The sequence below is a fragment of the Corvus moneduloides genome, chromosome 5, assembly GCF_009650955.1.
Source record: "Corvus moneduloides isolate bCorMon1 chromosome 5, bCorMon1.pri, whole genome shotgun sequence".
Taxonomy (NCBI): Eukaryota; Metazoa; Chordata; class Aves; order Passeriformes; family Corvidae; genus Corvus; species Corvus moneduloides.
Genome location: NC_045480.1, coordinates 25,243,507 through 25,255,168, shown reverse-complemented (window position 1 = coordinate 25,255,168; position 11,662 = coordinate 25,243,507). Strand labels below are relative to the sequence as shown.

At 38.0% G+C, this 11,662-nt stretch overlaps 1 protein-coding gene across 4 annotated transcripts; it reads left to right on the top strand.

Moving 5' to 3' along the window:
* Nucleotides 1–941: 941 nt before the first annotated feature.
* On the top strand, nucleotides 942–10,550 carry GNPDA2 (glucosamine-6-phosphate deaminase 2). 4 transcript variants are annotated; one of them, XM_032108261.1, is made up of 7 exons: nucleotides 954–1,096; nucleotides 2,507–2,670; nucleotides 2,979–3,080; nucleotides 3,550–3,732; nucleotides 4,046–4,230; nucleotides 4,324–4,498; nucleotides 7,651–10,550. In XM_032108261.1, the coding sequence occupies exons 2-7, from the start codon at nucleotides 2,547–2,549 to the stop codon at nucleotides 7,707–7,709; spliced, it is 828 nt and encodes a 275-aa protein (XP_031964152.1). In that variant the 5' UTR covers nucleotides 954–1,096; nucleotides 2,507–2,546; the 3' UTR covers nucleotides 7,710–10,550. The 4 variants fall into 4 exon arrangements, with proteins under 4 accessions (XP_031964150.1, XP_031964153.1, XP_031964152.1 ...); XM_032108259.1 differs by having other exon boundaries at nucleotides 942–1,096; nucleotides 4,046–4,498; XM_032108262.1 differs by lacking the exon at nucleotides 2,979–3,080 and having other exon boundaries at nucleotides 952–1,096.
* The last annotated feature ends 1,112 nt before the right edge of the window (nucleotides 10,551–11,662 follow it).

The window sequence follows — 11,662 nt, the reverse complement described above, 5'->3', positions numbered from 1 at the left end:
ATCACAGAGCCACAGAATTGTTAGGGTTGGAAGGGACCTCTGGAGATCATCTGGTCCAACCCCCCTGCCGAGGCAAGGGTCACCTTGAGCAGGTGACACAGAAATGTGTCCAGGTGGGTTTTTGGTCTCCAGAGAGGGGAAACTTCATGACCTCCCTGGGCAGCCTGTTCCAGTGCTCTGTCACCCTCAAGGTAAAGTTCTTTAGCTCAAGGTGGAATTTCTTGTTTTAGTTGATGGCTGTTACTGTTTGTCCTTCTACTGGGCACCACCAAAAAGGATCTGGCACCATCCTCTGACACCTGCCTTTGAGATATTGATATGCATTGATGAGACCCACTCCCAGTCTTCTCTTCCAGAGACTAAACCAGCCCAGCTGCTGCAGTCTCTCTTCTTAAGAGAGATGCTCCAGACCCCTCATCCTTTGTGGCCTCTGCTGGACCCTCTCCAGTAGCTCCTTGCCTTTCTTGCACTGAGGAGGCCAGAGCTGGACACAGCACCCCAAAAGCGGCCTCACCAGGGCTCAGCAGAGGGGTGGCATCACCTCCCTCGACCCGCTGGCCACACTGTTCCCCATGCATCCCCTGGCTTCCACTGGCCCTCCTGGCCGCCCGGGCACTGCCGGTTTATGGTCAGCTTGTGATTCACCAAGACGTTGATGCTTCACCTCATTAATTTTTTCCAGCAACTACGCACAGCTTCTTTCATAGCTGCATCACGTAAATATTTAAGTTATTGGGGAACCTTTTCCCATTAAGATCTCAGAGTGCTCCGCAGCAGGGAGGCTCCAAGAAGAGGTTGTGCACAGCCGTGCTGCAGGCTGGAGCGCCCCGAGCCCCGGCAGCTCCCGGGCTCCTCGGCTGGAGCCGGACGAGCGCTCCCTCGCTCCCGCCCGCAGGCGCCCGGAAACGGAGGGGGAAGAGGAGCCCATTTCCCGTCCTCGCCTGCCGCTTCCGGGTCGCGCGCCGCGTTCCGCTGGAGGCGGCGGGGCGGGAGCTGCGGGGCGGGCGGCGGTCCCCGTCCTCCTCCTCTTCCTCTTCTTCTTCATCTTCCTCCTCCTCGTCCTGGTGCCGCTCGTGGCCGCCGCGGGCTGTGCCGGGTGAGCGGGGCCGGGCAGGTGCGGGTGCCCGCGGGCGGGGGCAGGGGAGGCCGCAGGGCCCGGGGCTGCTGTGCCGGCGGCGTTTCGGCTGCAGGTCTCATCCTCTACCAGTGTAGGTTTATCTTCCCCCCCCCCCCCCCCCCCCCCCAATCGCCAAACAAAACCAAAAAATAAGTGGCCTTAGCCAAAATCCGCGGTGGTTCTGGTGCTGTCCGCGGGTTCCTGCTCCCCGTGTTCCCACGTAAAATTGCTGGGATTTTGAGAGGCCGCCCTAAAGCCGCGGAGTCTATTCCTGCTGGCCTGCTTTTCCTCCTCGGGGATGTGCGTTAACTCCTTTGGGTGTCTGTGGAATAGCGTTTCCTCGGCAAAGGTGAGTGTGACTTGTCACGGCTCAGCTGTCCAGGGAGAGGAAGCGGCAGAGGCAGCACACGGTGATGATCACTTTCTTCTTTGTTTAGTGGGACAAACATGGTACCTTCTTAAAGTACTTTAATTCACATTTGTTTTAAAATCACTGGGTCAGCTAAGAGTAGCGTGGACATAGTTGGCCCTAGGCTTCTGGCAGCTGTTGTGTTCTGGCTAATGCCGAGCACACCCACACCTGGGAACAGAAGACTAACACATCATAAACTGGTGAAAGAGCCTCAGTCTTTCGGGTAATTACCTGACTTTGTTAAACAGAAACTCGTGGAAAAAAGAGTTTCACTTATATGCAGGAGATGCTTTTATACTTCTAGCAACCAAGCTTATTTTCTGGATATTAATCTTAAAAGTTGATACAATTGCACTCAAAATAAAGTCCTTTAAATTTCTATTTAAAGTTATGTGACAAAGAAAAAACGTGACCTCGTGAGTATTTTTTCTGTGAATTGCAAACATTTCAAATATCTCTAACGATTTAACATTTCTTTTTGCAGATTAATAAAGTTACTGAAGCATTGTTAAGGAGCTAGAATGGGAGTGAAAGGAGTCTTAATTATTTAGTCCCAGTTAGGTATTTTGACTATAGAAACATGGGATTACTCTGAGTCTTGTTTTGGAAGTTTTAGGCATTCAGCTGGTCATAAGAAACAGGAATTAATCTTGGTATTTGAGTATTTCCTCTTTTATAATGGTAACACTTGACCAAAATACTGAAGTTTAAAATGGCTTGTTCTCATCTTGTTTTAGCTTTTTCTTATAAATTGCTTTAAATTAGTTTGTGGATTTTAATAAATATTTTGACTGTAATCGATCATTTGGATTCTGTGGCTTTTCTTTTGATTGTCCAACTTGAACTAGAACTGCAAGAGTGTGGTATGCTAATGCAAGTCATCAGTATGAAAGATGATTTTTTATCTCCTCTCTAATCTAAGAGTTTTACAACTACTCTTGTGGTTCTTATTTTTAAAACTTCAACATTTTCTCCAGGTTTAAGTTTATTTTATCATACAAGTTCCTCACTGCCACAATGAGGCTAGTAATTCTTGAAGATTATGATCAGGCTAGTGAATGGGCAGCCAAATACATCTGTAATCGTATTATCCAGTTCAAGCCGAGTCAAGGAAGATATTTCACGCTTGGTCTACCAACAGGCAAGTTTTATTCAAAGTCTTTGTAAATAAATAAGCCTAGAACAATGTTTGTATCACTGCTAGCAGATACAGTAATTAAAAAACCATAAGTATTATTTTTGGTAATGTTCTAAATTTTTCATTTTTAAATATGGATTTGATTTCTGTGAAAAGTTGTGGTAGTTTGAGAAACTGATAAATACTAAATGAGAAACAACAGATTGCTTGTATGTTGAAAAGCATTGTAGCAAAATTTGACTGTGAATGCATTTAAATACACTAAAATGTTGTGCAGATACACAGAACAGTAGAAAAACTTTATTTAACAGGGAGTACACCTTTGGGATGCTACAAAAAGCTGATAGAATATCACAAAAATGGAGATCTCTCTTTCAAATATGTAAAGACTTTCAACATGGATGAGTATGTAGGTAAGATGTGCTATTATTTGAGAACACACTGTACTTTTTCTTTTTTTCTCCTTATAAAAACTGTTAAATACTTTGTCAAAGCACCAGTTTAGTCTAGTATGTTTGTACTTCTATATTAGACTGCTGTCCAAGCATTTTTCTCTATTTCTTTATCTACAAAAATGCAAAAATAAACACTGGTCTAAATTCAGTGTTTCACAATACTTCTGTAGACATTATATTGTCATGTAATATTGTGACTGCATTTCTATTGAAGGCTTTACACTCTGTGTTAAGATGTATGTGAAGGGAATGTAAACCAATTACCTTGTACATGCCAACAGGAAACCTTCGTTCTCGACATAGTTTCAAATCTTGCTTTATTTGCTCAGGTTTGCCTTGCATGCCTTACACCAGTTACATACAGACTAGAATTAAGGCTGTTTGGTTAAATCTTGTCATGTGGTAATTTCATGCTAAATGATTTCAGGGCTTCCCAGAAATCATCCAGAGAGCTATCACTCCTATATGTGGAATAATTTCTTTAAGCATATTGACATAGATCCGAATAATGCCCATATCCTTGATGGGAACGCACCAGACTTGCAGGCGGAATGTGATGCATTTGAAAAGAAAATAGAAGAAGCAGGGGGGATTGATCTGTTTGTTGGAGGTATGAGGAAATGCTCTATGGTTAGTTACAATTCAAGCATGTAAACCAATTCTTTAATCACCATTTTCATAACTTGACTAAAACTCAAGATTTTTTCAATTATTGTGTAACAAAGTTCTGTAACTAACAAAGAATCAGTAAAAATACCAAAACAGAATGGTTGGTGTCCAAGTTTCTAATGATTTAAGTAAGTTTTTATTGAAAATGGGGAACCAAAAGGAAAGGATGAGTCCTTTTTTATTCATTTATAATGTTTGAGGATATGTGTTGATTCTCAGGCCTGGAATGATTTATTTTTTTTAACTTTGAAAAGGCATTGGTCCAGATGGCCACATTGCATTCAATGAACCCGGATCAAGTTTGTCTTCAAGAACAAGATTAAAGACTTTAGCAATGGACACCATTTTGGCAAATGCTAAATACTTTGATGGAGACTTATCTAAAGTACCAACTATGGCACTAACAGTTGGTGTGGGTACAGTGATGGATGCTAGAGAAGTAAGAACTCATTTAGTTCTAGTTGCATGTGTGTTTTCAAGATTAGTTAGTATTGCTACTGGGATTGAAAGTAAAGAGACCTTTGTTTTGCAGGTGATGATTCTTATAACAGGTGCGCATAAGGCTTTTGCGCTGTACAAAGCAATTGAAGAAGGAGTCAATCATATGTGGACAGTTTCTGCTTTCCAGCAACACCCTCGCACTATCTTTGTGTGTGATGAAGATGCTACTTTAGAACTAAGAGTTAAAACTGTGAAGTACTTTAAAGGTGAGCACTGAATCAGAGGTTACATGTGTTTACGCAAAACCAACAGCTTTGAAATTACATTGATTTAAGTCTGAGCCTTCTGCAGTCACTAATGTATAATGTTATATAGCCAAAATATTAAATATTAACTTATTTCTTGTGTTTGGAAAATTGCCAGGAGGCATAATTTGTGCTACCTACATTCCAGACAAATCTACTTGGGAAGAGTATTTCCTTTGCTTCTAGTTTTAAACAATAGTTTGGTAATCTTTAATTTCAAACTGCAGCAATCTGGTGTTCCAGATTGCAGTTCTTAAGTATACTAGAAAGTTTCACTTAAAGAAAACTCAATACATTTATTAATCCTGATACATTTCCATGCTGCTTTTGCTATGTGATGTAATGTGATGTCTAGTAAACTGTGATACAGACTTTGAAGCCACCTGAGGACATTTTTCAGGTGCAATTAGCATAACAATCTATACTGACTTTGAAAACATTTCACCCTTTTACTGTGTTTTTCGTATTTATAGTAGATATATTGGGGCAAACTTAAAGTAAGTCAGGATGTTTGATAGTAATTGAGACTTCCTACGCTGAATCTGTTTCACTGAGAGTGTAGAAGCTGAGAAAAGTAATTTCCTCCTTACTGTATTAGCACAGCACATGCAATTGTGTGACTCAGTCGTCTTTCTCACTAGCCTGGGTACCTGTAGTAGCTGAGGTATCAGAGATCAAGATTGTAATTTATTAAATTCTTTTTTAGAGCATTATATCACCAGTGCTCATACATGTATTAGATTACACTTTGGACATTTCTGTGGTTTTTACCCTGATACCTCTTGTGGCCAACTTGGTAATTTTGGATTTTTCAGTGTGCTGTTCTCTGCTATGTATTTGTGGGATAGGAGGGAGGGTTAATCTTTGCATGTATCACACTGCTCAAGAATACTTACTGTTGTTTTCAAAGATAAACTTCTCTGACTGCTTGGATAAGTTTTAAACATTATCCTGTATTTTATGTAAGCAGAGGCTTTGCTTGGTAAATACAAACCTAATGTAGAATCACTAGGAATGAATGACACTGAACATTGCTTTAAAAACATCAAGGGCTACAATTTATGAATGTGTGCTATTGTGTCACTGTAATACACAGCAATAGAATTTTTTAAAAGATAATTTACTTTAAACTTGCTTAATTTTACCTACTCTCAAATCAGTGATATTTTTTCCCCTTGTAAGATGGAGAAGAAATCAGTGTGGGTCAAATTTGGAATTTTTTCTGAATCTTGATCTTCAGGTTAGACTTCTTAGGGAAGCTAGGTAGTTCTTAATACTGCTGTTTGTGGTAATGATTTACAGGGATTTTTCACCACTTAAAAATTTCAATATGAAACTGCAATATTTTTGTTTTATAATCAAGTACCACACTGGCTGGTAAATAGATCAACCTATTCAATTTTTTTCTAACTTTCTGAAAACGTATTTATTATAGATTAAAATTATCAAGTGTACTTATGGTCTTACTGTAAAAGTGAAAATACCTTTCTTGAAGAATGAAACAGAAGATGAATTTTGAATTTACTAATTTGTCTGTGGATAAGTTAGTTCAGGATAGTTTTTTTCCATATGCATGCTCCTCTTAAAACTGTATGCAGAAATCTGTTTATTCACAGCATACTTGAATATACAGTGGGACTTTCCTTTGAAATAATTGTTTTGGCATCTATGAAGTCTGGTGCATTCCTTTAAAAAAATAATTTGTTTCTCACTGTTTTTCCTGTAACACTTTCACTAACACCATTTAAATATTCTTCATGAAGTGTGGCAGAAGCAATACTTTGTAACCATTTTTCATGCATCTAAGAAGTGGGTAGTTATTTTCTTTTCATTTCCCCTTTTTAGAAGAGGAAAATACTGGTAGGAAGTTAAATGTTCTAAAGCTCAAAACATGTTTCTAGTCTGAGCAGTGTAAGCAGCTGTTACTCTTTCTGGACAAATGACTTTTATGTCAAATATATACTTAAGTTTTTGTCACTGTTACACTGAAAAGTATTAGACTTGATCTAACATCTGTATTTTATATTAAATAATCACATAGTGATTATTAATAGATGCTGCTAAGATGCCTTTTTTTGTGGTCACCTACAGCAATGACCTTAGATTGTATAGTTACTCAAATTTCACGTTGCTGCAGTGACACTAAGGTTGCCACCAGCTGCATCATGTAGCAAAGGTATTTGATTCTTGGCCACAGATAATCACTAAAATACGCAGTACTGCGAGATTTCTTTCTTGGTTTTTAAGAAAATTAATGTTACATATTTTAATTTTGGAAGTTGAATCTTTAGTTCAATGCTAAAGTGGACTTTTACTTTGCAGATTGTGAACACTGATCATTACTGTTATTAGTCCTTAAGGTGAAATGAGGTTAAAAACCTGCCTGTGATCCAATGTCATACATACCTAGATGTAGGTAACATTTTTACTAAGTTATAGCAAACTTAAGAGGGAAGCATCTTTTTTATTCATTGCACTTCAGCATTTTCCAGAATTAAAGGAGTTGAAGAGGAAAAAAAAATAACCCCCTTAATCATAGCTATGGAGGACTTGTATATGACAAAAAAAATGTCCAGCTAGAACAGAAAACAGTTGAACTGCTGAAATTGGGTCTGCATTAAGAGTCTGGATAATTTAATTTGATTTTGCTGTCTAGGACCACAAGTACATGATTATTATAATGATAGTATTACCAGAATGCTAGAACATTGCAAAAGAACTCAAGCTGTGGAAGTCTCACTATGTGTGCATCTGATTCTTACGGCAAATTGTGGTGTGAGGGAATTACGTTGCTGTTACGCAGTTTTAAATACACAAAAAAAAGATGTATTCAGTTCATTTGGAAGTATTCCAGATGTGCTTTATGGGTCTGTTATCAGAGAATTGTCTTGTCCCTCCTCAGCTGATACTGAGTATGTCATTAGTATGCAAGTGATACAGGAATATATCTGCTGTCTCTGATTTTGAACTACTTTAAATAGCCATTGTTGTTCTCTTCAGTGAACTATTTAAAATGTATACTTTGAAATAAACTCCAAATAAAATTATGGATAGAAGGACATGTTAACAAAGTATAACTAATGTAAAGCTGGCATTGTTGCTTTCCCCCCAAGGTTTAATGCATGTGCACAATAAGCTTGTGGACCCACTGTACAGTATGAAAGAAAACTGAAAGAAGATTGAAGAGGAACTCCATGTGGGTCAGCAGCAACAGTTTTAGGTAGCAGATGAGTTCACTGCTATGCAATATGCTGAAAACTGTTTAAAATGGGAAATCCTAGGTACTGTATTTTTAAAAAGGTCCAATATCTGTACATTCACATTCCATCTGTTTGCTGTGTTGTGCATTTTGCTTTAACATTTGGAGCTCTGCTGTTGGCTGGTACATCACTAAATGGAACAGAACAACTTGGGAGAGACTGCATGTTATGTAGAGAGGGGAAAAGCAGAGCACTTACTCTAGCACAGCAATGTAATGCATCTGCCTTGTGTTAGAGATGATGACACTTCATTTCCCAGAATTTTTAATTTTTGGCTTGGTTAGTGTAACTACATTTTGCATTTGTCTCTCTAGGCAGAATGGTTTTGGCCTTTGTTAATACTATGGACTTGTAATAGTTGTACAATTTCTACTGTGAAATGTTCTGTTTACATATATCTAATGTACACTGAGCTTTTGCACTTGGTTGCCTTAAATTTGTCTTAAGCAGTTTTTGGGCATCTCAAGTCCTGCTGTATAGTCCAGGCAAATGAAAACACAAGAACAGTGCCTAAAAATGCACCAAATTCTTGAAAGTTACAACTTGCTCCATGGATAAAAATACTAAACTTCTACCATAGCACTTTTTCCTCTCATGTATTTCAAATTACTTTAGGATTTTTATATTTTTGGTAATCAAGCTTTATACATATGGAAAAATGTCAGTGTTCCTTCCTGGAGGTACCTATTCAATTATATAACTGATATTACAATTAAATGCCTGAAAAGAGGTTAATTTACAGGACTATCATGTCTGCAAATGATCATTTAAAGCCAACTGTTAATCACTTTTTCATTGTATCATTATAAACATTGAGCTGTTACAAGGAATGTTATTTCCTACTTTGAGTATAAGTAAAACTTAAATATAAATATCTTAATTTCAAAATTGTTTCATTTCTAATAAAAATTGTCAAGAGTAAATACGTCAGAATTTCAGGGAGTGAGTAGGCACCGAAAGAGGAAGGTGAGAGTTTACTGATGAAGACTTTTTTTGGGAAAGCCCTTGTGTAAAATACTCACTGCAAGAAAGTACAGCCCAAGTGTAACTTCAACAATTTAGCTTTTCACCTAAATGACAGGCATGTAGTCTTTTTTTACAAATCACATTATCTCCTCAGAGTCGCATCTAGGCTCACCCTTCCCATAAATAGTCTTACAGGGTCCTTTCAAATCGGGACTGTTCTCTGCTTCTGTGAGAGTACAAAAGCATGGAAGAGTCTGTCTATAGCAGTGTAGGAAGCCAGGCCTGGTGTTTCAATTCTCAATAGTACAGTGAACATCCACACACTTAAAACAGGCTTTCAGCTTTAAGGCTGTTTATACATCTGTATTTTTGAAGCATAATGCAACATTGTAGGGGGAAAAAAGTTGAAAAGACTGCCTTGCAGGAGAATGCTGTTACAGGTAGTGTATGACTCAAAATGCAGTGTTAGGTTTGCCATTCTTACCCTTTACAGCTAAGCAAGTTTATAAACAATTATATTACAAAAAGCATGAAACTAAAAGTAGTCATGAATTTAGGTTACTATTAAAGGAATTGAGTCATGTTTTTATCTTAATGATCATCATCCTTCTTGTGGCAAAATGGAGAATTCTATTGAGGAAGCAATATTCTTTATTCCACTACACATTCCAGTCATGCCTTGCTTGGCAACCTTACCTACTAAAGCCCTTTGTGTTCTCAAGACATGCGAGTCCACAGAATTAGTGTCTTTTCTCCCTTTTAAACTACTGGACCTTCTGTGAAACACAGGCCACTTAAAATACTTGAGTATCCACCTTGAGTGCATCTGGGACTGTTTCTGCCTCTTTTCATGAACTGTTTTTGGCTGTTCTCCAGCTTGTTTCTCTTGTTAAACTATTTTTTTTTAATTATGAGTGCTATAGGATGTAATTTTTTTAAGTACTACCACACTGTTTCCATTATTCCACTCTTGAAGATACTTCCAACCATTTTATGAAATACCAGTTCTTCAGGAGAGTACCTTCCAAACTTTTAACTACTAAGAGCAAGTAAATCCTTTAAGTTGCATAAAGTTTAACCTGTTACTCTGCAGTAATGGCAAAGCAAGCATTTTCAAGTTCAGTAGGTCTTAAGAGTAAATTCTAAGTTAGCCTAGCACATCAACATTACTATTTTATTCTTTTTCTCAGTAAAATTTTAATGTATTTTCAAAGGAAAGGGGGAAAAGAAAAAGTGACTAGTGTTTGACACAAAGTACCTGATTCTAATATTTCATGTACTATAAGAGTACTAACCAGTTCATTTAAAGTCCTTGTTCTCAAAACTGATGTATGTACAAGTCCTCTCAGAATTAAGACTAAAATTTTTACTTTTTTTCTGCCTCAGGTGACTATAGTAAGGCTAAAACAGATTCTCAAGGCAGCTTTATCCATCTATGTAACTCATACAAGTAGGTAACATACACTTGATGTGTCAGTCAGTAAGGATATTATTTACTGTTTGGATACCCTCTAGCTTACCTTTAGCTTCTGCCTTATTCCTCAGGACAGAACCAGTGCTTTCTTTTAGGTCTAGTTCAAAGGGTGGGGAGCTTGTTTTAGCTCCTTTGTTCCTTGCATGTATCCCTGCATCTGTAGTTCCTTAAATGCTACCTTTTACAGGGAGGAATAATAAATATGTTAGAACGCCTTTATTCACAGCAGCCTTCCATTCTTCAGGGTCAGTAGCAGCAGCTTAGGTACCTTTATTAGAGGTACAGGTACCTTCTTCACATCCAGATCTTTGGCTTTTCAGTACACCTGAAACAGCTTCAAATAAAAAAAAAAACAACCAGCCACAAACAGAGAAAAGCCCCAACAAACCATTGAAGTATCAGAATTCCCTCTTGCCTTTTTCTGTACTCTGAAACTAATACAGGTTGAAAGGGAACATGTCCTGAACGTGTCCTGTTCAATTCCATCCCTCCAAAGATTTTCCCAATTCATCTTTGTACATAGGTCTAAATAAAACAACTAGCTTATGATTAAAGTGTAGTAACAACCCTAAATTTAAGGGCAGACTTTCCTGGTGATTGAGTACTTTAGCAGGTATGACTAGCAATTTGTTCTCTAAAATATATTTAGTAACAAGAAATGAAGATTGTGAAGAGCTAAACTAGTCCCTGAAGATCAAAAAATAAATGCAGCTTAAAAGCTGAACTAATGGTAAACTTACACACTTCAACAAGTTTAAAATAAACAGTGTGGGACACTCAAAAAGTTTTGATTTTTTCATCTGTGGTTTCCTCTTAAGTTCTTTTTACTCAGAGTTTGAATTGAGATGCAGGAGATTGAGTATTCTTGTTTGGACTTAGTTGTTTATTATATCTTATCAGTAACACAGATACACAGAGAGTGCCTCTTTGTTGGAAGGGTGGAAAATGGCCGTGAGTTTTACTTTTCCAAGCTTTTTAACCAATAATGAGATATGTTTTTACTTACAATCCAGTTAATAACTTTTCATGTTCTGCAGTGCGGAACTTTTGACCCAATGGCAGAACATTCAGGTTTGTGAAGAAGGAGGAGAAGGACGAAGACAAAAATCCACACCCAAAATCTTCCATGTTGTAACCTATTCTTACCTATATATTCTAAACCTAATTTTCTACATTTCTACATATTTCACCCAGTGACATAACTTTTAATTACACAGCAACAACCTCAGTGTTACCACACGATTTAGGAAACTTTTCCCAGGGTTTTGGATTGAATACGGTGTTTCTGAGGATCACTGCCTCTCAGCACTGAAAGGCTCAAACTCAGAATCCAGGGTTCCAGCAGTTTCCCAGCATCACGATTTTCCGACAACAGCAACTTTAGAAATAGTAAAACAGGAAGCAGCTTGATGCTCTTGTGCCAAC